This window comes from Crinia signifera, chromosome 6 (genome assembly GCF_055691185.1).
Source record: "Crinia signifera chromosome 6, ASM5569118v1, whole genome shotgun sequence".
NCBI classification, from domain to species: Eukaryota; Metazoa; Chordata; class Amphibia; order Anura; family Myobatrachidae; genus Crinia; species Crinia signifera.
The window spans coordinates 228,570,499-228,596,566 of NC_139222.1; the positions used below are offsets into that span (position 1 = coordinate 228,570,499).

Genomic DNA, 26,068 nt, shown 5'->3' on the forward strand with positions numbered 1-26,068 from the left:
GTGGGCTACAGTATGTTTCACAAGGGAGTGGAAACAGAATTGCACCCTATACAAGGTTGTGTGTACACAGAGATCCATTACTTTTCAGCAGCAGTAATAGTAAGTGCTGCAAGAGCACAGCAATATTGATGATTTATATGAAGCCAAGTGCATGGGGTAGTGCATCGTTGTAGGGCCCTAATTCAGGTTCAGTAAGCCGTAAACACTGCTGCTTACCGAGTGCCTAATACCCGGTCCATGAGCCATCGCTGTCACTGCACCCAGCCCTCCCTTACCACAACGAAGGGCCCAGCGAGTGTGTAACTTGCCGAAGCCATTTGTTGCCAGAGTCTGCACATGCACAAATACGCAGACCCCCAAACATTGGAACGGGGCCGAATTCACCCCATTCCGAGTGATGTAGAATTAGGCCCTAGATGCATACAATTCTGCATACAGGCAAGCATGTGCATTTAGCTCAGTGCACACAGTGCGAGTGCAGTTGCGACTTGTGTGTAACTTTGCTTCTGCCCCTGTGTGACTTGTGCTTGGATGGATTCCAAAAGTGCTGGAAACTAAATAACTGCAATGTTTGAATGTCTTAAGCCTTTCACTACCCTTCAAATCACACACATATCTACCAATAAATACATCCAAAAAAGCGGCTGCTCCTTTTAGCCGCTGCTTTTATTTTAAACACAAAGACCTGCAGACCGTAAAGTTTTCTGAGGTCATTTCTGGCTCATTTTGAATGGATCCAAAAGTGAAATTCTACCTCCATAATTTATTAGTCTTATGTAACAAATATATGATCCCAGTACAGATCTACCAGCAGCAGCCAACAATCACGAACATGCTCTCTCTTGTTGAACATTTTTCATGCTGTGTTAATATCACTCTCGGAGCCATCCAGCTCTAGGAGCATTATAATACAGTGCTTTTAGTGCGCGAAATGTTTAACTTCTGCCGTGCTTTGTTGTGCACAATGCATAAATCTCCCAGCAATTTTATACATAATGATAACACAAGTTTAACAATGTAATAATAATAAACTCATTTAACATATGCTCGCAATGATTACATTTCAACAGATTTCTATGGCCAAGTCTGAAAAGTCCAATGTCCATTGTACTGCATATACTGTACAGTGTGCATATGTACAGTATATTCAAAAACACCATTTTCCTGTGGTTCCATTAGCTGTGACATACTGTATTAACTGTTTTATATAATTGTTAGTTCATTGTATGCTATTTTAATATAATGTATTCTATACAGGTTGAGTATCCCTTATCCGAAATGCTCGGGACCACGAGCATTCCGAATAAGGGATTTTTACGATTTTTGGAATAATTTTTTTTACATACTTACCTGTCCCCGATGGTCCCTCGGCGTCCATGGAGTCTCCGGCGTCTCCAGCGGTCCCAGGAGTGCATTGCGCGAGTTCTCAGGCGCGCTGGTGACGTCACCGGCACGCCTGGGAACTCGCGGAATGCACTCCTAGGACCGCTGGAGACGCCGGAGATGAAGCTGAAGGCCTGCCATGGATGCCGGAGGACTAGGTAAGTATAAAAAAAGGGTCAGGGGGGAGAGAATTTTTTTTTTTAACTATTCAAAAAAAAAAAAACACGTTTTTTTGGAATAATCCGGATAATGGATATCCGGATACGGATATTCAACCTGTACAAGAATCAACAATGGCAGTAACCCTTGGACCTTAATTTTGTTATGTTTTTATTTCCTTTATTAATATGACACCAAAATAGTTCCTAACATGGTATAATGGAACATACAGTATAGCTACATTTACAGTTCACAGGTGATCAGACTGGACGTTACAGATAGAGAGGTTTTTGGTTAGGGGATATGGCACTACATAAAATCAAACATAGATTTTGACGATATGACTACTTAACTTGTTATGTTCTTCTTGTTTTTCTTTCTATATTGATGTTGTTCTCACAGATTTTATGTGGAGAAAAAAAAACAAGGAGAGATGGAGGGCTACTTAGTAAGAGCAATTTCCACAGAAAGTCCCTGTAAAGGAAGATGTGTCCCAGTATTTCAATATTCCTACCTCACTTACATAGACATGTAGTGAGGGTAAGCATATCTGGGTTTCTTTAATTGACGGATATGTAGTTTTCCGTGGAGGCGTACCTCACTTACACGTGAAAGTTCTAAATCTCCCTCATCAAGGTATCTTTTTCAAAATGCATGCCGGTACTCACGGTTATATATGCAGGGTCACGATCATAAAGGTTTGTTTCTCACTCAATGGTGTTTTTCAAAGAATATATGAAGTTTATTTTAAAATTTTCAAAACAATATACAAAAATTAAAAAATACTGTCTGCTAGTGGAGAGGCAGCCCAGTCCTCTTTGCATAAGGCAGGGTACACATTCAGAGCTGCTGACCGGTATCGTAGACTCTGTATGGTGAGAACAACACTCCTGTCCTACCTTACTCCTTGGAGGGCGGTGTACTACCAAAAGCCTTCAGCAGAGAGTGTCATCCAGTGAATAGCAAGTCCTCCTGCTGACGCGTTTCGAGATGTGCATCTCTTTATCAAGGCATGGAGGACTTGCCTGTGGGCTTGCTATTTATGGTGTGTGATATCAAAGATGGAGTCGTTTCCACTTTCTGTGTGTGACTCACTTCCTGTATCAAAGATGGAGTCATTTCCACTTCCTTTGTGTGACTCACTTCCTGTATCACCTAATCTCTTACCTATATAGTATATATAAATACAACATCTGAACAATACATAGTCATTTTAGTCCCTTAAACCAGTGGTTCCCAAACTGTGTGCCTAGGCTCCCTGGGGTGCCTTGGAGCACTTGCAAGGGTGCCTCAGGTTGGTGGTTCAAGTTATTTATGGCCAATGAAATAGGCAAAATCAGTGCTTGTGGCTTCCAATTAAGAATATGTGGGTAAACAGAAGTGAATCATGTTCCTCACCAAATAAATGGACCTAAGGAAAACCTTTAAATCACAACTTATTTAATATCTTTCCTGAAACTAGTAACCAACTTTTGGCCTAGGGGTGCCGTGAAAAATAATCTGATACTTTAGGGTGCCGTGATTCAAAAAGTTTGGAAACCACTGCCTTAAACATTAAAAGTCAGCAAATGGGTATAGATCACGTGTTCTAAACTTCTTTACACTTTTCGGTACTTGTGAGTTATCTGGACGCCCGATTTTTTGATTGTATGCCTTAAGTTAAGGCATACAATCAGATGCGATGCGATATCGCATCGCATCGCATGCGACCATCGGATGCGATGACCCGATTTTTCCATAGGAATCAATGTTAAAATGGACTGAGTCCATTTTAACATGGAATTCAATGGGAAAAAGGGGTCCTTTTCATACCCCTACTATCCAAGTGGGCATGGAGTTGGATATAAACCTGTGGCGAGCGTAGCGAGCCACCGAGCCCCGCGAGGGGACGGTATTCCGTGTCCCCTCGCGGGGCTCGCTACGCTCGCCACGCTTCGGGCTCGGTGGCTCGCTACGCTCGCCACAGGTTTATATCCAACTCCATGCCCACTTGGATAGTAGGGGTATGAAAAGGACCCCTTTTTCCCATTGAATTCCATGTTAAAATGGACTCAGTCCATTTTAACATTGATTCCTATGGGAAAATCGGGTCATCGCATCGCATCGCATCCGATGGTCGCATGCGATGCGATGCGATGTCCCGATCCGACCCGATTTAGAAATCGGGCGTCCGGATAACTCACAAGTACCCACTTTTCTAGCAATATGGTGTTCGGTCCCCTTCCTGTTGGTGCCACGTGCAGCATTGAGAGTCCTCACTTTGCGGACTTTTAATGCATCATGATACATGCCCAGTTGACCAATAATCACTCAACTCCATATATATCAGAATTATGCTATTATCACCCTTATCTGTACTTGAACCTTGCTGTAACAATTGTAAATTTCTCCATTGTGAGACGAATAAAGGAATTATATCTATCTATCTATCTATCTAATTGCATACATCCCTGAAACTGGCCAATTATTACATAATGTATTATATATTCCACACTGCTATACTTTATTGCTAATAATGGTAAATTGCAGATTGACATATATAAGGAAACATTTGTGGTCATGTAATAGTATTAGGTCTGACACAGCCTAATTGCCAATCAAAACCTCAGGGAGAATAGTCACCTTATTTATTTATTATTTATTTACAGTTTCTTATATAGCGCAGCAGATTCTGTTGCACTTTACAATAGTAAACAACACCTTAATTGGAGCCTATACACGCTACATTCTGCACCGTCCGTTCTGTACTATGAGATGCGCTCTCCCGCGCATCTCATCGTACAGTACAAAAAGTATGTGCTGCACATACTTTTTGTACTAGCTTTACATCATATCATATCGCATCGCATTGCATGCACAATGCATGCAATGCGATACAATGTGTACTTAACAAGTACAGAACGATGCCCAGAACGGAGCGTGTATGGGCTCCTTAAGCCATGAAATTGTAGTGTTAAGCAATGAATAAAAACAAATCTACATACTCATGATGCAGGTAATCTCACTATCCATGTTCAATTTCCTATATCTAATACAATGATATTTTGGGGAAAAATACAGAACAAATTCTAGATACTGTTTCTTCCGCATCTCCAACACTCCAGAGGATGTGCCCAGCTTCCTGCTCCCAGCATCCTCTACTGTGTTGTGATGACACAAATGCATGGGTATTTGCAAATGCACTAGCTACTTTTACATTTTATAAATATTAAAACTCACTCACCCAAGCTCGCCCCTCTCCTGCCTCATGTAACATACCTGGTGACCAGAAAGTTGGCAACTGTAGGCTCTTGTCAAATTGCCTTTACAGGTTACCTATCCGATGAGGCTTTCTGTTATAATTTATAATTTACAGATGGTGTTAATCATTCCTTAAAGTACACAGTTACCTAAAGAACACAGAAGTACTGGTATCAGAACTCACCATTTATACAGACATTGGCAAGTGGCTAGCATGGCCCTACCCTCTGACAGTCAATGCGCCAATTTCTGGTAGCATACTGGACAGTTATGTAATTTGCTTTAAATTGTATCATGTCCCTTCCCACTTCTCTATGGTAGTGTGCAAAATATGTAGGAAAGTCTACTTACCATCAAGTCTGGGAGCACACCCCAATATGTAGATGCCTCCCCGACATCTAAGAGATAGTCACATATGATTTATGAATATATATTAATATCACTATATTAAAAAAAACTTTAGTGCTTATCTCAGTCACTTGTTAGGCAGTGTTATTGCATGTTTCCATTCTGTATGCAGAACAGGGACATACTGTATCATTGCATCTTTATGTTATGAACAGAGATAATCTATGAAATAATCTCCTCAGTAATCACCGTACTATGATGAATGCAGTTACATTCTGTGTTAACCAGAATGGTTAGTGTAAATACTTTTGCAGTTGCAAAACCGCATAATGGACTCTTCTTTTCATAGATTCTTCAGAAGTCGGGCCCTCCCTCGTAGTACATACCAGTATACCGTTTGGGATAGAGCACTTAGAAGAGGAGAAAGAAGATGTACAACCCCTGATTATGAAGCATCTTGATACAGTACTACCAAATCTTCCTCAACCAAAGGCCGTGAAGTGTCAGAAATGGCGCTACTCACAGGTAAGCCATTACACACATGTAAGGGGTCTTCTACTTCACCTTCAATACGGATGAAGCTTTTTGGACACGGTGTGTGTGTGTGTGTGTATATATATATATATATATATATATATATGAAACAACAAGAAGAGAGTGGCGCACGCTGAAAAGTAGCCTCTCTTCTTGTTTCATACTCAAATTCCTGACCTGTGGTGGGTCTATGAGAGGAGGCTGCAGTGAGACTGACACCTGGGAAACTGGACTAATACACTTGTACATAGAATACTTTACGCACTGGACCTTTTGTTTATATATATATATATATATATATATATATATATATATAGACCATAGAAGTGATCGCACAGCACTTTGTAACAATTATTGGATGACTGTGCCAAGTCCAAAAACAATATTCAATACATCCCTGTAGGTAAACAGAAGACCAGCACCAGTCCATATCATGATTTTCAAATATGCAGATTTATTTGTCCAAAACAGGACATCTCAATGCTCAAATGTAAAGCATAATGAAATGACACCCAACAGGCGAATACTCATCATTAAGCAGTCCTCATTACGATCCCCAATATTACACTACGCGCTTAATAAATTAAATTAAATAAGGTTTATAATAGTCGTCTGCCTAACCACAATGCTCCCTGAGGGTCAGGGAATAGAAAACCACAGTATAATCCCCAATAGTGGTATGGCACCTATAACTTAAATTTAATGTACATATATGTTGATCCAAATTTCAGTGAAGCAGAGAGAGAGAAGTTCATTCAATATAAAAGTTTATTTGATCCTTCAATGAGTTGTCACAGATACAGCAATTCAAAAACTACCCAACGCATTTCGTCTAGATAGACTTCATCAGGGGAACAGTAATAAAATCTTTAAGTATAAATTGGTTCTCATGACTCTCATGGTATGGTTAAAAGATTCCCTTTTCTATAGGAGAGATGGAAGTTCTCCTAATCCTAACTTCCACAAGGAACTCAAAATTCTGATATATTGTGTACCAGTATAAAATATATATAAAACCATAAACGTTCATAGCACGTCTATCACACCTTTCCTGTTGATCTATTACCAATTATAGAGATGGATATCTAATCCTCCTGGATTGGTAACAGTGAATAAGGCCTCTCAATAGAGGAAAGGCTAGCAGAATTGTTCTGGAACTACTGGGGACATGATATGTAACTGGCACTACTGGGAACATGATATGTAACTGGCACTACTGGGGACATGATATGTAACTGGCACTACTGGGGACATGATATGTAACTGGCACTAAATATGTGCAAGAATATGATTGCTTGGCATTTAAATTCAGTGCCTCAAGATACATCATTGAAATATAAAAAAGTGAAAAAAGAGTGTATTAATCTCTGCAAAAGTACATCAACGTTTTGGGGATATTAACCCCATCATCAGGATGATAGGCGGTTTCCCCGAAATGTTGATCCCTTCGTTTGCAAAGGATTTTGGGGTCCACTCCACACTATTTGTCTCTGACAAGATTCGCTCCTATATGGGAGCTTTATCTAAGACATGGATGTTTGAGGTGAGGTTCGACAATACTAAATGTGCTAATGTAGTGCAGTGTAGGACATTTTTATGGCTTTCTTTCTGTGCTGCAACTCATTAATTATACCAATAAAAAAAGATTCAAAAATACCAATCTAGTGACTAGACCGTTGTATTTTTATTTCATGAGAGGGTTTTTTTACACGCATTTTTTTTACTTTTTTAATACAGCTTATTAAAATATATTTTTTTTAGTGTATTAAAATGTATATAATAAGTAAATAAAATATATTGTTAGACCATGTATAGCTATGAAAGTGCATAACTTTAGTCTTTCCTACTGGTGTAACATCACAAATGTTGGACAATTACCCTTGATTATATGAGCAAGCGCATGGCTCTGAGCGGCAGATATATGAAGTGGTGATTACGGAGGAGAAGTGAGAAGGGTCGGAGAATTTTCATCGCTGATGTCACAAGCCACAATACCCCTGGATTACAATTAAGTATAACCACATCTAATGTGCACATGTGTGGGGACTTGAACTCTCAATTTCACTAAAATCTACTAACTGGCTCAAAGTTGGAGCATATGATAGATGCAATTGCAAACCTATTGATTACTAACCAGTTCTAACCTTAATTAAGGAGATTGCATGTTTTATGTGTGTGTGTCTTGTGTGTATTATTAAATGTAATATTATATTTTATTGTGAACAATTTTTATTAAATATTTCTTATATTCAGTACAGCGCTGTACCCATTCTTCTTTTTTGGTTTTCTACTACTATTAGGGGTTTATGGTAATCCCCCTATTGGTTACAGCAGCAGCACTGAATAACAATCAGCGCTCAGTATCACCCTGTGGAGTTTTTTTGAAGTGATAAAGTGCCTGGTACTTTATCACTGGCCAATCAGCTCCTTACTGTTTTTTTTTTTATATTTTATTTATCATTTTCACATATACTTATAGTAAACACATATACATAACAAGGTATAGTAATCAGTATAAAACAAGCATATACTGTACATAAGACAAAATTGCACAAGCGTATAACCACCTAATTTTTATAATCCTTCATTAATATCCAAAACCCAGTTATAGAAATAAAGGAAAACAAAACAGTATAGGGACTCCTAATTGGAATAAAAAGTGCTAAAAACCTATGTATAATATTCGGGATACCCAATACGCTACTCAGCTCTTTACTGGTATGTTACAGGCTGGATATACAAAGGGACAGTCAGGAGCTGATTGGCTGGTGATAAAGTACCAGGCACTCCTCCCTTATCACCGCTTCATACATCTACCCCTGAGTGTCAATAGGGTCTCATTTACAGAGTTGCCGAAGAGAGCTCCTGTTGTTGGGAGGGGCTGGGTGAGTTAGGGTATCTTTGCTGAACACAGAGAGACTAGCAGCAGTCAGGCACCTTACTGTATATTATGCCCACGTGATGCGAGATTGATGTTCAAGATACTTCAGTAAGATTCAATGATGGAAGCTGCACATTTTGGAAAGCGCTCTCTGCGTTGGCATGCACCTTACCTTCTCAATGCAAAAAGGTTTCAAGGTTGTCAGGTTTGTAATGTATTGAAAACCATCAGATGACATATATACAATCACCAGGTTCCTCAGTTCTATTTTTATACTGAATAACTTCACAAGAAGACATTTGCAGCAAAGTAATAAATATTTAAAATCATGCATGTCCTCTAGCAGCCCACTCATTTATTTTGAATGCCAAAATTTCTTTATCTTTTCCATGTGAAAGAAATAAGAGTATCACTGTGTGAAATCCATTATTTTGATGCTGAGTTAGCAACTACAATTATCCACCAGAGATTACACGAACAGCATCAGGCATTAGCCTCAACAACCCTGTGTATGCTTCATGATGTGCGGGGGTAGAGCTAGCAGGTTATAGCATGCATATCTGCTCCACACGTTGTGCATTTAATGGCTTTAAGAAGGGGGGGGGGGACCCCATAAATAACATTTCCAAACTTTCTGGTCTACAATGAATACAAAAATAGAATCATGAGTGTGTGTTCTGGTAATCGGATACACAGTAGAAAACCAAGCAATGTTTTTTTGTTCTAAGAGAGGACATCCTTTAAACTCCTTTACTTGAAGGCGTTTTTCTATACATCTCAGAATACTTTTAGATGTTGATCTTTGATGGGGCACATGTGTAATAAAATATATCAATTTTTCAACTCCTCTACTTTTCGTGTCTGTTTTTGGATTGTAAAATTCCCATTGCACATTGTACAGACACATTTCTAAGGCCTTGTCAGAGGATAGCAACACTTCTAGTTACTAGACAGGAGCTTAAGACTGTCAGGATTAGGCGCTATAAAAGCACGTATTGTATATAAGATGTTACAAATAGAGGTGAATGTTTTCCAGATATCAAGGCAGAGTCATGATGATTACAACACCGGCACTTATATAAAATGTACATGTTCTGTCATCAGTAACCCAAACTACAGCCAGTGCGTATCAGTTGCTCACCCAACATTTTGGATTCCCAATGTGTTCCCAGTACGCACTTCATCATGAAATATATAGCATTGTAAGCAGCAGTGGTGTTAAGGGGCATACACATGGGGTGATTTCAGCCCCATTTCTAAGTGATCTGACCATATCGCTTAGAAATGTAGCTCGGATCGCTCTTTGTGTATGGCCCCCGGAGACAGTGTTGTGCAGTCCCGCACGTCGCTATCACCTGACTAGAATTTTAGTCATCATCGGCGTTCTCTGTATTGAGAAGGCGGGCAGTGACAGATCGCTCAGCAAACATTGCTGGTGCAGTGCTGAGTGATTTGAGCGATGCTAAATTGCTCAGCACAAAGCTCCCATCGCCCCATGTGTGCGGGGCTTTACTTTACCCACCGGCAACAGTCGAGGGACATTTTCCATTTTTTTGTTTTGCTGTTTGTTTTAAGTGACTGTTTTGTTGTATATTTTCTGTAGTTACACGGGGCATGATGTACTTATTTTCTGGGTGTGCTGGATACAAAGGCTGCATTCTTGAACGCATCTTCATTGGTTTCAGATACGTATAATATCCCGGCCATCCTTTGGGTTACTCAGACAGCCAATATTCACGCAGATGATCCGATGCTACATCCTCATACACAGCAGCGGATCAGTAGAGTCAGTAGGAGGCGTCTATTAACTCAAGACACCTCCCATGGCATAAGCATAATTCTACAGTAGCGGCTGCATAGTGGGGAGGACAGAGAAAGGGTGTCTTTGGTTGGTGCACCAAAAGAGAATTTAATAATAAAACATGACTTTTATTGGTTTCATTAAAATAGTTGCGAAGATATAAAAAAACATGAAAAACACATAGGACAACATTGAGTGATTTAAAAAGGATATAATATATCCTCACCTAGTGGGACCCCACTTCACACTGTCCTTGAATAATTTTATAATTTTATAAAGCACGGTGGTTGAAATTTTAGAGTGGAAAAGTTATGTCTGGTATTGACAGTTTTACAGTGTGTATGCTTATCCAGGATGTAACAATTATCAGATACAATGTATATATTCCTGGGGCTCACTATGCAGTAGCGATAAGCGCCTGAACATGGGTGTGATCCCGTTTCAGCGCTACCGCTGGCTTGGCTGGCTGGAGCCGCTAGTTCCACAGCCTGTGTGCTGACCGCAGAGCTGTGTCTGAGGTGTGCCGCCATGCACTACCTCGCTCTTGCGTGTCAGATCAGACAGGAGTGTACACGGCTCTTGCGCTAGAGTCCATGTCAATGTACTACAGGGAACCGTGTGCTACGGATACCCTGTGTCTCCACCGGCCTAAACAGATCAAAATACAATCATATGGGGGAAGGGAAGTGGGGTTTAACACACTAGGGGCCTTATTTTTTTTCATTCTTTCTGACAAAATCCTTCTTAGATGGGCAAAACCATGTGCACTGCAGGTGGGGCAGATGTAACGTGCAGAGTGAATTAGATTTGGGTGGGGTTTTACTTCAAAGTGAGATCTATATTGCAGTGTAAAAATAAAGCAGTCAGTATTTTCCCTGCACAGAAACAAAATTACTCACCCAAATCTAATTCTCTCTGCACATGTTACATCTGCCCCCCCTGCAGTGCACATGGTTTTGTCCATCTAAGAAGGATTTTGTCAGAAAGAATGAACCAAAATAAGGCCCTAGGAGCCTTATTCTGATCTGAGCTCAGTACAAATTTGTTCTCAAAATGGGCAAAACCATGTGCACTGCAGGTGGAGCAGATGTAACCTGTGCAAAGAGAGTTAAATTTGGGTGGGGTGTGCTGAAACTGAAATCTAAATTGCAGTGTAAAAACAATGCAGCCAGTATTTACCCTGCATAGAAACAAAATAACTTACACAAATCTAACTCTCTCTGCACATGTTACATCTGCTCCACCTGCAGTGCACATGGTTTTGTCCATTTTCCGAACAAATTTGTACTGAGCTCAGATCAGAATAAGGCCCTAGGTGTGCAGTCAAGCGTACGCTTTCGTAAAAGCTTCTTCAGGACCGCATAGTGAACATCTCTGAAACAGGGCTGCATAAACTTATCACAATATAAATATGTGATCATAATACAGTAATCTCAAGTTTTGTGGGTGGGGAGAAGACACAGGACATGCTTTGGTCACCAAGACACATTTCTTATTTACCATGGAAAGAAGACGATTACTATTTCTCCATGGCCTTATCCTCATGACAAATAGAAATCTGTGGCGCATTAGAGGCTGAGCTTTAGCAATGTCTGCTTTGATGTCACCTTTATGCCATTAGGCAGTCATAACTTAAAATGTCCTGGGATTCTATCCTTTGTTCACCTCATCCTGATTTGGAAAAGTCATACACTGTGTTTTGAATATGTTCTACCCATTTTAGAATGGGTGTGGCAACTGTTATTGTCATGCTCTGCCACATTCAGTTTTTGACAAAAGTTTGTCTGATCGCTATGGAAACTCCTGTCTTTCATGCAACGCAAGAAAAATGTCAGTAGGTTAATGTAATCCAATGGTAAGTGACATCTAGTTATGATGCCATCTGGTTGCATAGGTATGCCAATAGTTTTGCCAGGTGTAGATCATTAGGTCAACAAGCATAGGATCAAAAGGTCAACCATCATTAGTCAACAGGCAGCAGGTCAACACATGAAAAAGGTTGACATTCATTAGGTCAACATGGTCAATAGGTCGACACAAGCAAACAGTCGACATGGAAAAGGTCAACATGGATCAAGGTAGACATGAGTGTTTAGGGTTTTTGTCTATGTCGACATAGACATCATATTATTGTACCGCATTCACTTTGCATGGCTCGCTGCGCTTGCCATTCTTTGGGCACATAGAGGTATAATTTACCTCTATGATCACCGGGATGGTAAAGTATGAACAAGTCGATTTAAAAAAAAAGCTCATGAAATACTTTTCCATGTTGACCTTTTCACTGTGTCAGCCTAATGCCCATCAACCTTTTCATGTGTTGGCCTTCTGCCTATTGACTGTTGACCTATTGACCTCATAGGAGTCTCGCCAACCCAGAGTGCACACACACACACACACACACACTCCGTGTCTTATTATTTTGCTCCACTGCTATTTATTTGTATTGTATTACCTTCTATTACTATACTACTACATTAAAGTGAACTGCAAATTACAATCTTGTATTCCTTCCAGATTTCAGTACCATGCTTCTTCCTTTTTGTTTATTGTTCAAGGAAAAGAAGATTCTATTTGTGTTGTACATGGAGTCAGATGAAATCTAGTTAGCCTTGTAACATCCATCATTTTCTGCCATGGCCTGACCCTGATTTATGTACAGAAACCAATCTATCTTGCAAGTAATGAAAATGTCATCCATAAACCAAAACCAGCCAAAATCTCATACTTAGCTCCAGTTTTACTGTAATCGCTTTGTATTTGATGATTTATGTTACTTCTAATTATCCATTCACTGTTGCAAGTCTTTATTTAGCCTTTCACTATAAAAATGAACTAGCAGCAACTAGGTGTTTATTATAAAGCACCAATAGATTAAACGGTACTTGTTTCCTAGCACGGCCACAACGATCATGATCGTGGGCATCGTGAGGAAAAATCGGGGGCATCGCATGCACTAAAAAATCGGGTGCGATGGTGCCGACGCGATGCCCGCGATTTCCCCATAGGGAACAATGTTAAATGCCTCAATTTACCCGCGATGCCCCCGATTTCCCATAGGAATTAATGTTAAATGGCTCAGTGAAATGTCCCCCCAAAAGTAATTTACGCCACCCCACGATCAACGCGAACCCGAAGCGCAGCGAGCCCGCGAGGGGCGGCGGTACGCGTCCTCCGACCTTTTCATACCCCCACTATCCACGTCGGCGTGGAGTTGAGAATAGAATAGTGTGGCGAGCGCAGCGGATACCTGTGAAGCCCGCGAAGGGACGCGTTTACCTGTGAAGGTATCCGCGTCCCCTCGCGGGGCTCGCTGCGCTCGCCACGCTTCGGGCTCGGTGGCTCGCTGCGCTCGCCACACTATTCTATTCTCAACTCCACGCCGACGTGGATAGTGGGGGTATGAAAAGGTCGAAGGACGCGTACCACCGCCCCTCGCGGGCTCGCTGCGCTCGCCACGCTTCGGGTTCGCGTTGATCGTGGGGTGGCGTAAACTACTTTTGGGGGGACATTTCACTGTTCAGGGGTGTTTTTGGGGGTTTCTGGCCCATTTACCATTGTTCCCTATGATAATTTTGTGAAATTGAGGCATTTAACATTGTTTCCTATGGGAAATCGGGGGCATCGCGGGTACATTGAGGCATTTAACATTGTTTCCTATGGGAAATCGGGGGCATCGCGTCTGGACCATTTAAGCCTTTTTTTGCCGCATACGACGCGACCGACGCGATTTTTACTATTTTCAATGCATTTCAATGGCAAAATCGGGGGCATCGCGTCGGTCGCGTCGCAGACCACTAAAAATGACACCCGATGCCCGCGATTGTGGCCGTGCTAGGAAACAAGTACTGATTAAACAAGGTGGCCTGTATGAAAATTGTGCATGCGAATGGGCCAAAAGTCCATTTTTTAATTTGATTTTTAAACAAACAATACAATGTGCAATTCTAAATTAACAATTGGTCAGAAGTGGAGAACTTAAGCCCCGTACACGGTGTCATTCTAGCAAGAGTCGCCGGGGATATGGTAATTGAGCGCCTATATCCCTGTGCGGACGTGTCGACTGTCACTGGGACCGCGCTCATGCATCCAGCCCTGCGATGCCCACTGGTCGCAGGAGCGTGCTTCTGCAACCAGCGGCTTCCCGGCTCACAGTTGTGTCCCCCTGCGTCTTCCCCCGGCAGTGTCTCCTTTTCATCAGCGACCATCTCTGGTCACTGATGAAAATGGGACATTGAACAATATATTGCTCAACAATCATATTCCTCCGTATGTACGGAGCTTAACTCTTTAAAACTGTACCTCATTTATTGATTTTGGTTAAGTATGAAGGGAGAAAAAGGGAGCGTCATTAAAAATCACCTTCTAGAAATAATATATATGATGATAACATGGTATATGATGGGGTGATATGAGCCTAATCAGGCCTCACCCCTATTGGGGAAAATGCGTCAAATCATGCTTATTTGAATAATGGACCATGCCTAAACGATTAAATTAAATTATCACAGAATTACTAGTCCCTGCCTCCTCCTCACAGATGGAGGATTCTCGATATTTGGGGGGTATTCAATCCCTGACGCTATTTCCGACAGGGCGCCTATTAAATGATGTCTTGCCCGACAGCATTGAAGAGGCCGACCGCCAGAACGGTCCGACTTTAAAAGTTGTCGGGCCCGTTTTGCCGAGAACGGTCATGAATTGTTGCGATCACGGTCTGGTCTCCACAATCCACAGCCATTTACGTGGACACACCCCCTTTTTGCCAATTGGCAGGCGGACATTGAATCCCGCCGGATGATTTGCGGTCGAGCAAAACTAAAACGGGCCAGGGTCATGGCTGTCGGGACGGAGCAACAGTCCTGACCCGGGATTGAATACCCCCCTTATTCTCTATGAAGTGGAAGGTATGAGTGGAGAGTTGCTCACTCTTCTGGGGGTGTAGGAGTCTCCCACAGATTCCATTCAAGTATTATTTTACTCTTAAAATAACAGGTAACTTACACTCTTTAACAGAGAACTGTATATAAAACCAGTGTTGAAAGAAAGTCTGGTTTAACTTTTGGAAAATAGATTGTCTTGGGCTATTATTTCTATTTGAAGGGATTAAAAGTTCCACAGAGGGGAATTAGTTCATTACTTGCTTTCACCCTTTTAAAGCAGCCTTACAAAATTAAGAAATGAATAACAAAACTGACCCATTTTGTGAATAAACTAACAAAAGTAGGAAAATGTATCAGGGCTGAAGAGGAGAGAACTTATCTATAGCAACCAATCATCTTAGAGGTAGTATTTACCAAATAAATTCTATAAAAGTATATATAGAAGCTGATTGGTTGCTTCTTATCCACTTCTCTGCTCTTTAAAAGAGGATGGCTGATAGACAATGTCTAAGTTGACAGTCATTTGTCGACATACATACGGTCAATGTGGTCAACATGTCAAGCATGTGCCCAGGTTTTGAAATTAACAACAAAATAGTGAAAAACTCCTCTCAACCTTTCATGCATCGACCTTGTGCGTGTTCACTGTTTGATGTCGACCTAATGAACTTCATCTTTTAGAGGATTTGAGGAGTGTAACTCATGCTGAGCCATTCATAACTAAAACATCATTTTATTTACTAAATCATATAATTGGAATATTGATTTATTTATTTTACTGTAAAATCTTGAGATGCCCATACACGGTGCGATTATTGGATGCGTTTTGGTCCCGGTCGCATCGCACACAATTTGCAAGCGATGCGATCGGGACCTAGTTCAAAAAAGTATGTGCAGCGCATACATTTTGAGCTGTGTGACAGAATGTGTGCGGGAGCTCGCCTCTCATCGCACCACCCCGTCACACCGTCACATCGTTACATTGTAAAGTCAATGCAAACCGTTTACAGAGAGTTTTGTAACTATTCTGAATAACAAATAACATAAAAATTTTTTAGATAATATAAAATGATCCTGTCAGCTGCCATTTTTGCTACGAGATCTATGTATAGGGTCACACAATGTTTTGGCACATGCAAGCCCCACATCAATTAAACTATTTGACAAATTTCAATGCCTACATTTTTCAGGGCTGGGTACTGAAGACACTCTCCATCACTAGTAAGTCAAAACACCCCACTAAAATAAAAAAAACATAGCCTTCGGAAATTTAAACAAAGATTTGTTTTCTTCGTCGTTTTATATTACGTCTCTGTATTGTTCCATATTAGGTAACAAATCTAACACCCAGAGGGTTAAATACATCTGGCACTGTTGTTTTAAACATAGGAATAGAAATTATGATCATGTTTCTTCTGGTAACACTATAATTTACCTACTGTCATTCTGTGGATTTGGATTTCAGCTGTAATCCCTTTATGCATATTGTCTGCGCACTAATTGTACACGCCATTAATGTCAATACAGAGTAACACAAAACCATAAAAGATAACACTCTGCTAAAAGTTTGTAACTGAGAAGCTCAGAAATGTATTTGACCCATCTGACTTCCCACAAACAATTGGTGAAAGCAGCGTAGGTATTTTAACCCCTCATTCAAAACATCCACTAAAAATGGCCGGCGCCGCTCACATTTGTTATATAAATTCAAATAAAAAAAATGTTGTGTCAATAAAGACTATATTTCCTATATAAAACACAGATTGCCAGTCATTACGATGTTAGCTTGCCAATTTTCACACCTATTTTGAAACATTCTCTTGGCACTCAAAGTGTTAACACATAATTATGTTTCTCCTCTTTTCACAGTTTTAAATGGTATCCGACTTGTTTATTCTTTTCCATCCAAGGGGGCATAAAGTTAGATTATCATAGCGTGCCGATTGCAGCATGGCAAACAAACGAACTGTGTCCAGGTTGACTTGTGTCGACATAGACACAAAATCATTTAAAACCTCATGTCGACCGTTTCCATGTCAACCTTTTGATTGTGTCGACCTTTTGACCATGTCGACCTAATGCATGTTGACATTTTTCATGTGTCGTCCTGTCTGTTGACCATTAATAGTCGACCTAGTTAGTGTTCATTCTAGCACCCGCTATCTTTGGCAACCCATGCAGTTCCTCTTCCCTGCCTGGGGTGTCGCTGTCTGCTGTAGTGCTTCTCACACAGTGTGGTCTGTATATTAGCACTGGTATGCAAACCAGACCAGTGCTAGAAACACCACAGCAGACAGCGACACCCCAGGCAGGGAACAGGAACTGCATGGGTTCTCAAAGATAGCGGGTGCTAGAATGAACACTACTAGTGACTGTCAACCATTCATGCCATAAACGTTTTATGTGGTCATTCCTTAGTTTAATCTATTAAGCACATTTATGTATACATGTTGTTTGTTTCTAGATCTTATTGTAATTAGCAGTGGAACGTGCCCCAGTTTGCATAACATATCTTCCATGAATGCGATTAGTTTTCAAACACGTCTCCATGACGAAACATACAAGACGGGGGAGTGACAGGGTGTTCTCTCATAGGTAAAGTTCAGCGAAACGTGTTAATGCAAGTATAGCTCCTGCAGATTGGCATTCTGTATAGGTGTAAATGTGCCTGCTAAGGGCCATGTGTTTTGCATTTCATTTAGGGCCGGTACTGGAGCACACAAATGATGATGATAACTTATTGTAAACCAGGAGCATATGCTGCCACTGAAGATATGTTATCATCTGAAGATATACCCAGATCTGCATATACACGTTTTATCTTTCGAGTTATTCTTATTTTCAACTCTGCCTCAGCATCGGAGTCTAAAGGTGACAATATATTAGAAAGACCTGCTTACAATCATGATTGTGTCCAACTTTTACTTCAACTCCCTGGTAGTCCTTGGTGGTTTTTGGACACACAATGTACTCACAAACCATCATACAATTCATCTGCTGCGTATTCATCTGCTGCTGTATTGATTGAAGCTTAATTTAAATATGGGGCTGGTCTACTAGGGGGTTTATGAACCAGGAACCATTTTACCACAGTGCACTTCAGTGATGTCCTGAAGCAGAAATATTCACATACCTCCGGCATTCTCCGTCATCCTGGAACATCCGGCACAGCACCCAACAGCAGCAGTGGTGGACTCCTCTCCTTCCTGCTTCCGAGAGGGTCACGTGACTTGAGGGCAGCAGAGCACTTCCTCCTTACATAGTAACATAGTAATTAAGGTTGAAAAAAGACGTTAGTCTATCGATTTTAACCTATTTGACTGAGTTGAGTAAAGGAGGCCATACATCAGAAAGATATTGTACCCAATCATACAATCTCAATTGATTGTAAGATGGATTGTATGCAGATTGTGTGCACATCATGTGTACACAATCCTACAATCATGCAGCAGATGGATTGTATGACTGATTGTATGATGGATTGTGAGTAGATTGTGTGTCCAAAAACCACCAAGGTCTCCCGGGGATTTCAAGGGAAATTGTACACAATATGAGCGCAATCAATCTTAAGATCGATCTTTCTGATGTACAGATGGGGCCGGTTTTATCTTTGCTGGCGATCCGCCAGCAGCATGCTGCTGGCGATCCGCCAGCAACATGGTGCTCCATCTGACTGAGACACGCGTGCGTCCCCCGCGCACACGCGTCTCAGTATCCGGGCGGTGAGGCGGACGCAATACTGTCCGCCTCCCGCTCGATAGTGCTGGGGGGGACCCGAGGAGGCTGCGGGGGGGTGCGGTCGCCCGGTGTGGACACCGAGCGACCGAGGGCAGCACCGTCGGAAGGGGACGCGCGCGCACCTCGTGCGCGCGCGTCCCCTTCCGGCATACAGATGCCGGGGATGCAGGTGATGGCGATGGCGACGCCATCACCTGCAAAGATGAATCCCGATACATCTGTATGGCCAGCTTAAGTCATATCTATAAGATTCCCTTAGTGGCCAAAAATGTATCCAGTTTTTTTTTAAATTCATTAGCAGTAGTTGCTGTAATCACCCCCACCGGCAATGAGTTCCAGAATTTTACTGCTCTAATGGTGAAGAATCCTTTTCTAAATTCAGTACGGAATTTCCTCGAGCCTCAGTACATGCCCGCGTGTCCTAAGTATAGGCCTGTTATTGAACAAATCATCTCCTAGTTCCATATGATTTCCAATCCTGTATTCAGCCTGGTTAACTTATCTTTGTATTCTAGTGATTTGAGACCTTTTAATAGCTTAGTTGCCCTTCTCTGTACCTGTTCCAATTCATTTATGTCCTTTTTAAAGGTGCGGTGCCCAGAACTCAACACAATATTCCAAGTGTAATCTCTTCAGTGCCTTGTAAAGAGGCACTATCACATTGGCATCCCTTGAATCCATACCCCTTTTAATGCATGCCAGTGTCCTGTTTCCTTTTGCTGCTGCACTTGAGCAGTGGGCACTATTACCCAATTTTTCATCTATGATGACCCCCAAGTCCTTCTATACAGCAGAATTCCCTATAATAACTCCATTTAGCCTATAAGTAGCTTATTCATTTTTGTTCCCATAATGAATTATGCCTGAATGACAGATTGCATGGTTTTAAAAGCCCATGCAATCAGCTCCCAATCCCAACTGATCAGACATGCAGCACAACTGATCAGAGGAACAATCCTCCAACCCACATGGCTTTGCATTGCACGATTGTGTGCACACAATGTTCACACAATCTGCATACAATCCATCGTACAATCTTTCTAGATTTTATGATTGGGTGCAATGTCTTTCAGGTGTATGGGGGCCTTTACACGTGAGGGAGTGGCACAAGTATTAGTATAAAAGAACCCCAAGTGTTGCAATCTACATCACAGTATGGATTAACCTCATAGTAACTAGTTTTCCATTAAGAATGTGTCTTTGTTGGAAAACTTTGGTTGTTAACAAGACTCCACAACTCCCAACCAAAACCTGTAACTTCAGTGACATTTGTGGTTAACGGGTGCTGATACTGATGGCCAATGTCCATCAGTGGCTTGTTACTGACCGTTGATGGTTTTGCTATTGAAGGTAATGATCAGATGGTGCTACGCCACTGATTGAGACTGGGAAATGAGGACACAGAGCTTTGCCCTGCTCCATGGTTGCTCATGAAGCCCTGCTCCCTATGCTCCTACTATTATGCAGTGAGGCAGGCAGAAGTCAGAGGGTTACTGACCCCCAGAGCCCCCACAGTGCAAGTAGAAATGGTCTCTTAGTGGCACAGAAAAAAAGGGTGTGGCATGTGCTATGATGGGGCGTGGTCATATGACACTAGGGGAGTGGCCACCTTACACAGCCCCTTTTCTTTGCACTGTGGAGGAAGAGAAGGGAGCGCTCTAGTGCAGCTAATGCCTTTACTCTCGCAGGCTGGTTATACATCTCCCGGCAATAACGAAGGGCCGAAACTTTGGGGTCAAGTCTGAATAACCCCCATTGTATTTGTATAGTGTTCCAGCTATGTGATAGCCCATAAAGCAGACAAAAGTTGACAGGGTTGAAAATGATTCCTATCTTTCACTGCCCTTACTTGTATAACATATCAGCGCCTGATACAAATCTCTGTTCTCATCTCTTATGGTCATAGACCAGCTCTATTTATACAAATATACAAACAGTCTGCCATTGACTTCACTTCCTCATCCAATTATTTATCTTCCCGCATACCTCTGTAAACCAGACTTACAGTAAATATACTTATTTAGCACTGTGAGACTTTCTTCATGTAGTTTACATTATTACTGGGTTTTCAAAAATTAGTAAGTTGATATTTATCTCAAATACTTTAAGTATTGCTTTACGTTTTACATTTTGTACCAAGTTACAGATAGAGCACCTCTCCTGCAGCTCCAGGGCTCTCCAGAATGCCCCCGCTGGCGAGCGCTGGTGGAGAAACGCTTCATTTGACTGTGACACGCAAGTGTCTCACACGCACGCGTGTCCCAGTCACTCGGAGGCGGGGAGCGGAAACCCTGCCTGTCTCCGCTTCAGGGAGATGGGCAGGGTTAGGGGGGGTGTGGGCAGATGGCGGGGACCGGGGGGGCGGCGGAGAGTTCAGTCAGAACGGGGCATGTGAGCTTCTTGTGAGCGCCCCCTTCCGGCGGCTGAATGAGCAGCACTGCATCTGTATATCACAAAAATGACCATGATAACATGATAATAAGAAAGGCAGTACAAATATGGTGAAATGTTGGCTTAGATTTTATTTTGGTACAGACAAGAAGGTAGAGCACATGCGCTCTAAACAAAGGGTGCAGCCCTGTCACAAGATAGTCACCACACTATCCAAAATACAGTCAATACAAAAAGAATTGGACACGGCGCTCCCACTTGGGATCTGTAAATGTATATCCGCTACACTTCTTTAGCCGATATCGGTAGATTCTTCCGTGCGTGCGGTACCTCAGATAAAAGACAAAGAAATCGCACTTTTCATAGTGTAGATGTTATTCTCAGTGATAATAACAATCCCCACCCCTATGTACTCTCCGTACCGCAAATGGGCCTTTCCTTAGGCCACAAGATATCTCGTATAGTATTATATGATGCTTCAACGTTGTATGTACGTTCTTCTTCTTGATTCGTGTATACCTCGGTTTAAAATCAAATGCTCCACATAGTGTAAAACTGTAAACATTTATTCAGAATTGACATAAACAATAAAATAATTTGAGCATAGTACCGTGTTTGGCCTTATAATCAAGGCTATGAGTGTCATATAGGACAGTCCAAGGGGTAGTTCCTGGTGGGATCCCGGGTCTCCACAACGAAAGTTCCCTCCTTGGATAGCTCCCAGATGGTTTGATTATAAGGTCCAGTCCCACAGTATTTATGTCACTTAAAATCACCAACGCGTTTCTGCTAATTTACAAGCCTTACTCAGGGTGTAACTTCCATGTTGGCCTTTTGGGTTTTTATACCCAGCATGCCCTTTTCCCCTCCCCTTACTGTGTCACATGGGAGGATGTATAACATTTTTTCTATACATAAAAACAAGGTATACACTTCATCATCATATTCCTACATACTCTATAATTAAAATAAAACTACCAGAATCATATTATAATCCCTATTTCACAGAAATTCATATTTAAGCGTATCATGTGACCGGAAGTACCCGGATCATACGTATCCCTGAAGTATCGTTTATTGCCTTCTAGTCCATATACAATGTTCCTTTTATATTTGGAACATCTAACCATTACTTATTATATTCTGCAGTTCAATTTTCTAACTGCTGAGATATCTGGATCTCTCCTAGCACTCCGAAGGAACGCAACCGGAAGTGGATGTTGTGACACGCACACGCACTTCCGGTAACAGCGGTCACCGCTTCGGAGTGCTAGGAGAGATCCAGATATCTCAGCAGTTAGAAAATTGAACTGCAGCTGTTGATCAAGAGGAATCTCGCAAGAATTACCATCCTCTCGCGAGATTCCCCTTTACTTGACTCCTGGCAAAGCCGCCTGGCGGGTGGGAGGGCCACTCAGACAGGCCACGGGGGCCGCATACGGGGGCCACTCCTGTATTAGATCAACACTGGTTTCAGGCAGGAGATGGACATCAAATCGAATGCTGCAGTGAACACATTAGATTTGCACTATCTATTATTAGATTTCCCCCTATATTGGCTGCCAAGACTATTTTTCTATTTGATTTTCACTACACGGGAACGTGCATTGGGATTGAATCTGCATTGAATGTAGAAAAACCATTCGATTTTCTATTCGATTTTGCTTATAGAAGCAAAATCGAATAGAAAAATAGTGCATATCTCACAGTGTGTATGCTCTATGTGATGAGTAAAAAAGGCTAACAAAATAGACATTAAAAGTCAATCAAACCCCCTCCCCACACTTGTTTGTACATGCATTTACTCCCAGGTGTCAGAGACTGTATTTGGCCACTCATGTCTGTGTATAAATATTTTCAGGTACAGTTTGAATATACCTTTAAAATAAATTCCTAAAATGTTTTATTGAATACCAAAACACAGAGTCTTAACCGTAATATACATGTGCACAGCTGTTATACAGGCTCCTGGTGGTAATTACGCTATGTACAATGCAGGATTATCAGACTTTGTATTACTGTGGCCAAATTCATCCCAAATGTAATGGATACTTCTCTGTGGCTTTGAATTGTGGCAGAACTGACTAATACCTGTAATTTATGTTGCAGGTTACAAAGGCCTTTCCTGATTGTCCAGGTCAGATAACTCTGCACAGCAAGCCTTTCCTTCTGTGTGGTGGAGATGGATTTACACACTCAAACTTTGATGGATGCACAGAATCGGCTCTACGGATTGTGGAAACTTTAGCCTCCTATTTACAACACTGACACCAGGCAGTTATTAGTGCAGTAATGATGGGATCATCTGTCTTATAGTGGGGAGATTCAAGTACGTGCAAGTTGCCAGGCATATCATTTTACTGCGGCTGGCACCAATTCAGTCATATTGTCCTGCGTTGCTTCTATAATAGGAGCAAAGATAAGGTATTACAAGCCCTTTTATAGGCGCAATGCTTATGGCAGGACTATATAATTGAATTGGCACTAGCACATTAGCCATGGCAAATCAGTGTGCATTAAACTGCACTTAATTGAATCTCCCTCTAGGGGTCCATTAGATTAGCCATAAGGCGGCTCACCACACAAGTAATTTCAGCTTTAAGCCGCTCATACAGTATCTCCGAACTTGCACCTTTTGGTTTGCTGCCCATACAGGCCATGAGGGAGGGTGGGTTCGACTTTCATTGCTGGTATTTCTACTCCATTGCAGCAGCAACTTACATAGAAACGGGTGCCGGACAGGGTCCTGACAGGAATTTACCCGACGTTGGGATCCCAACTGTCAAAACACCGACAGCCGGGTTCCCGACGGCCACCTGCTACTTTCCTTTGTGGGGGTCCGGCGAGCGCAGCGAGCCCGCAAGGGGCTTAGTTGCGCTCACCATGCTGTCTGAGTCCAGACAGTCGGGATCCCGACGTCGGGCTAATGACTCTCGGGATCCCAACTGTCGGACACCTGTACCACACCCCATAGAAACATCAAATTTAATTTCAGATAGGAACCTTATGGGTTAGTTTAGGGTTATGCTAATTGCATTTGTTTAGGGAATTGGGATAGAGTATTAAGTATATGGGTTTGTTGGGGGGAGTTTGTTAGGGGCTAAGGTATAAGGATAGGATATTAGGATTGATTTAGTGGTTTGGGTTAAGCAATTAGATGGAGGGGTTATGACCAGGGAAAGGTTTGGGGTTAGAGGGGATGGTTAGGGTTCTTAGGGTATTAGGGATAGGCTATTAGGATTAATATTAAGGGTGAGGTTTAGGTTAGGGTACCAGAGTGAGGGTTTAGGCCTAGCTTGTCCCATTGCAGCTAACTGAATTGACCCCTGAAAGCAAATGTTACCCAGTTTAAAACAGATGGTTTCATTAATGTAACTGCTCATTATTTTACAGGCTTATTTATACATATGCTCTTTAAAATGTATTTTATCCATGTGTGGTGCATTTAGATTCTTACCCAACATTAATAGATGCAGAATTGGGCCAGAGACGTGGCTGGGGCTCTGGTGACTTGCCCACATTATAGTTGGTGTGGTAATGCCTGCATTGTATTGCTGCGCACTGTATATGCTTCTGAGTTGTGCGACAGGGTAAATCTCTCCCAACCACCTCTGAATGCGCAGATACTGTACCTTACATTAGGTCTAGCTCACTAAAATGTGGGTGATTAGGAGTTCTCAATGCAGAATACAGTATTGTACTGGCAACAACATCAACGGTAAATATTGTGGCAGCATACTCAAATGTAAAATGCCGTTGAGACATTTTTGAATAGCGGGAACAGCAGAATTTACTGTCATTTGTCTTTTAAAAGTGTTTTCCCGACTTTATGAGAAAAGTGCAAAAAAGTGATATAGGTGTGAGCAAGCCCTAAGCCCAGAAAGTATTTTTGTTATTGCAGGTATATGACATTTTAAGGTTTAAAGATAAAACACTGTATTTTCATTTGTGTGTTTCTCTTCATGCATACATATTATGGACAATAAATTTGTGACATTATGGCTACAACCTTCACTGTTCAGTATCCCATCATGCAGAGTGGCGGGAAGGGCCACCGATCATGCCATCAACTTCCAGACTGCCCACTTCACTGGCAAAGTTGTCAGAATCCATACTCTACTCTCTCAGATTCTATGAAATGTGAGAACTTCCCAGGAGAGTATGAATTATGTTACTCTGTGTATCGCCTAGGAAAGAAAACATCTTTTTGTTCCTTTGTTTCTGTGTAAAACAGAATAAATGATGAAAGTCACAGAATGACTTCTAAAAAGTTTTGACAATTAAATATGTAAAAATAAATGTACAAAGGAACAAATAAATCTCATGTTGGTAATTATTTTAAAAATGCTGCCTATTTTGATGTAACTTACAGTAAGAAAGAAAGACTGATGATTTGAAAAGATAATCTATAAATAAGGGATCTCTTCCAGTTGTGGTCCGGTAATACCATTTGGGGTTTTTTTTGTGTTTTTTTATAGCTTCCATTGTAATGTACAGGGGAAAAAAGATGTTAAGTGGAGTTCAGTTTTTGCAAAAACGAATTTGATCTTTGCTTTTCATTACTATGCTAAAGGCATATTTATATTGTAAAAGAATGCTCCTTTTGAGGGGTGCGTGTCAGGTCTAGCTCCGTCTTTGGGTGTGTCATGCAGTGTTGTCACTCCCCTGAAGCTCCAATCTCCATTTCTCTAGCTTCCTCTCCCCATAGAA

The 26,068-nt window shown here is 41.5% G+C and overlaps 1 protein-coding gene across 2 annotated transcripts in view; it reads left to right on the forward strand.

The window, feature by feature from the left end:
- RNLS (renalase, FAD dependent amine oxidase) overlaps positions 1 to 25,677 on the forward strand; it is a 177,760-nt gene extending 152,083 nt beyond the window's left edge. For both annotated transcript variants that reach the window (XM_083149055.1, XM_083149056.1), the window contains exons 6-7: positions 5,480 to 5,655; positions 23,468 to 25,677. In XM_083149055.1, the coding sequence (XP_083005181.1) occupies positions 5,480 to 5,655; positions 23,468 to 23,626 (335 nt within the window). In that variant the 3' untranslated portion in view covers positions 23,627 to 25,677. The remainder of the gene's footprint in view (positions 1 to 5,479; positions 5,656 to 23,467) is intronic.
- The last annotated feature ends 391 nt before the right edge of the window (positions 25,678 to 26,068 follow it).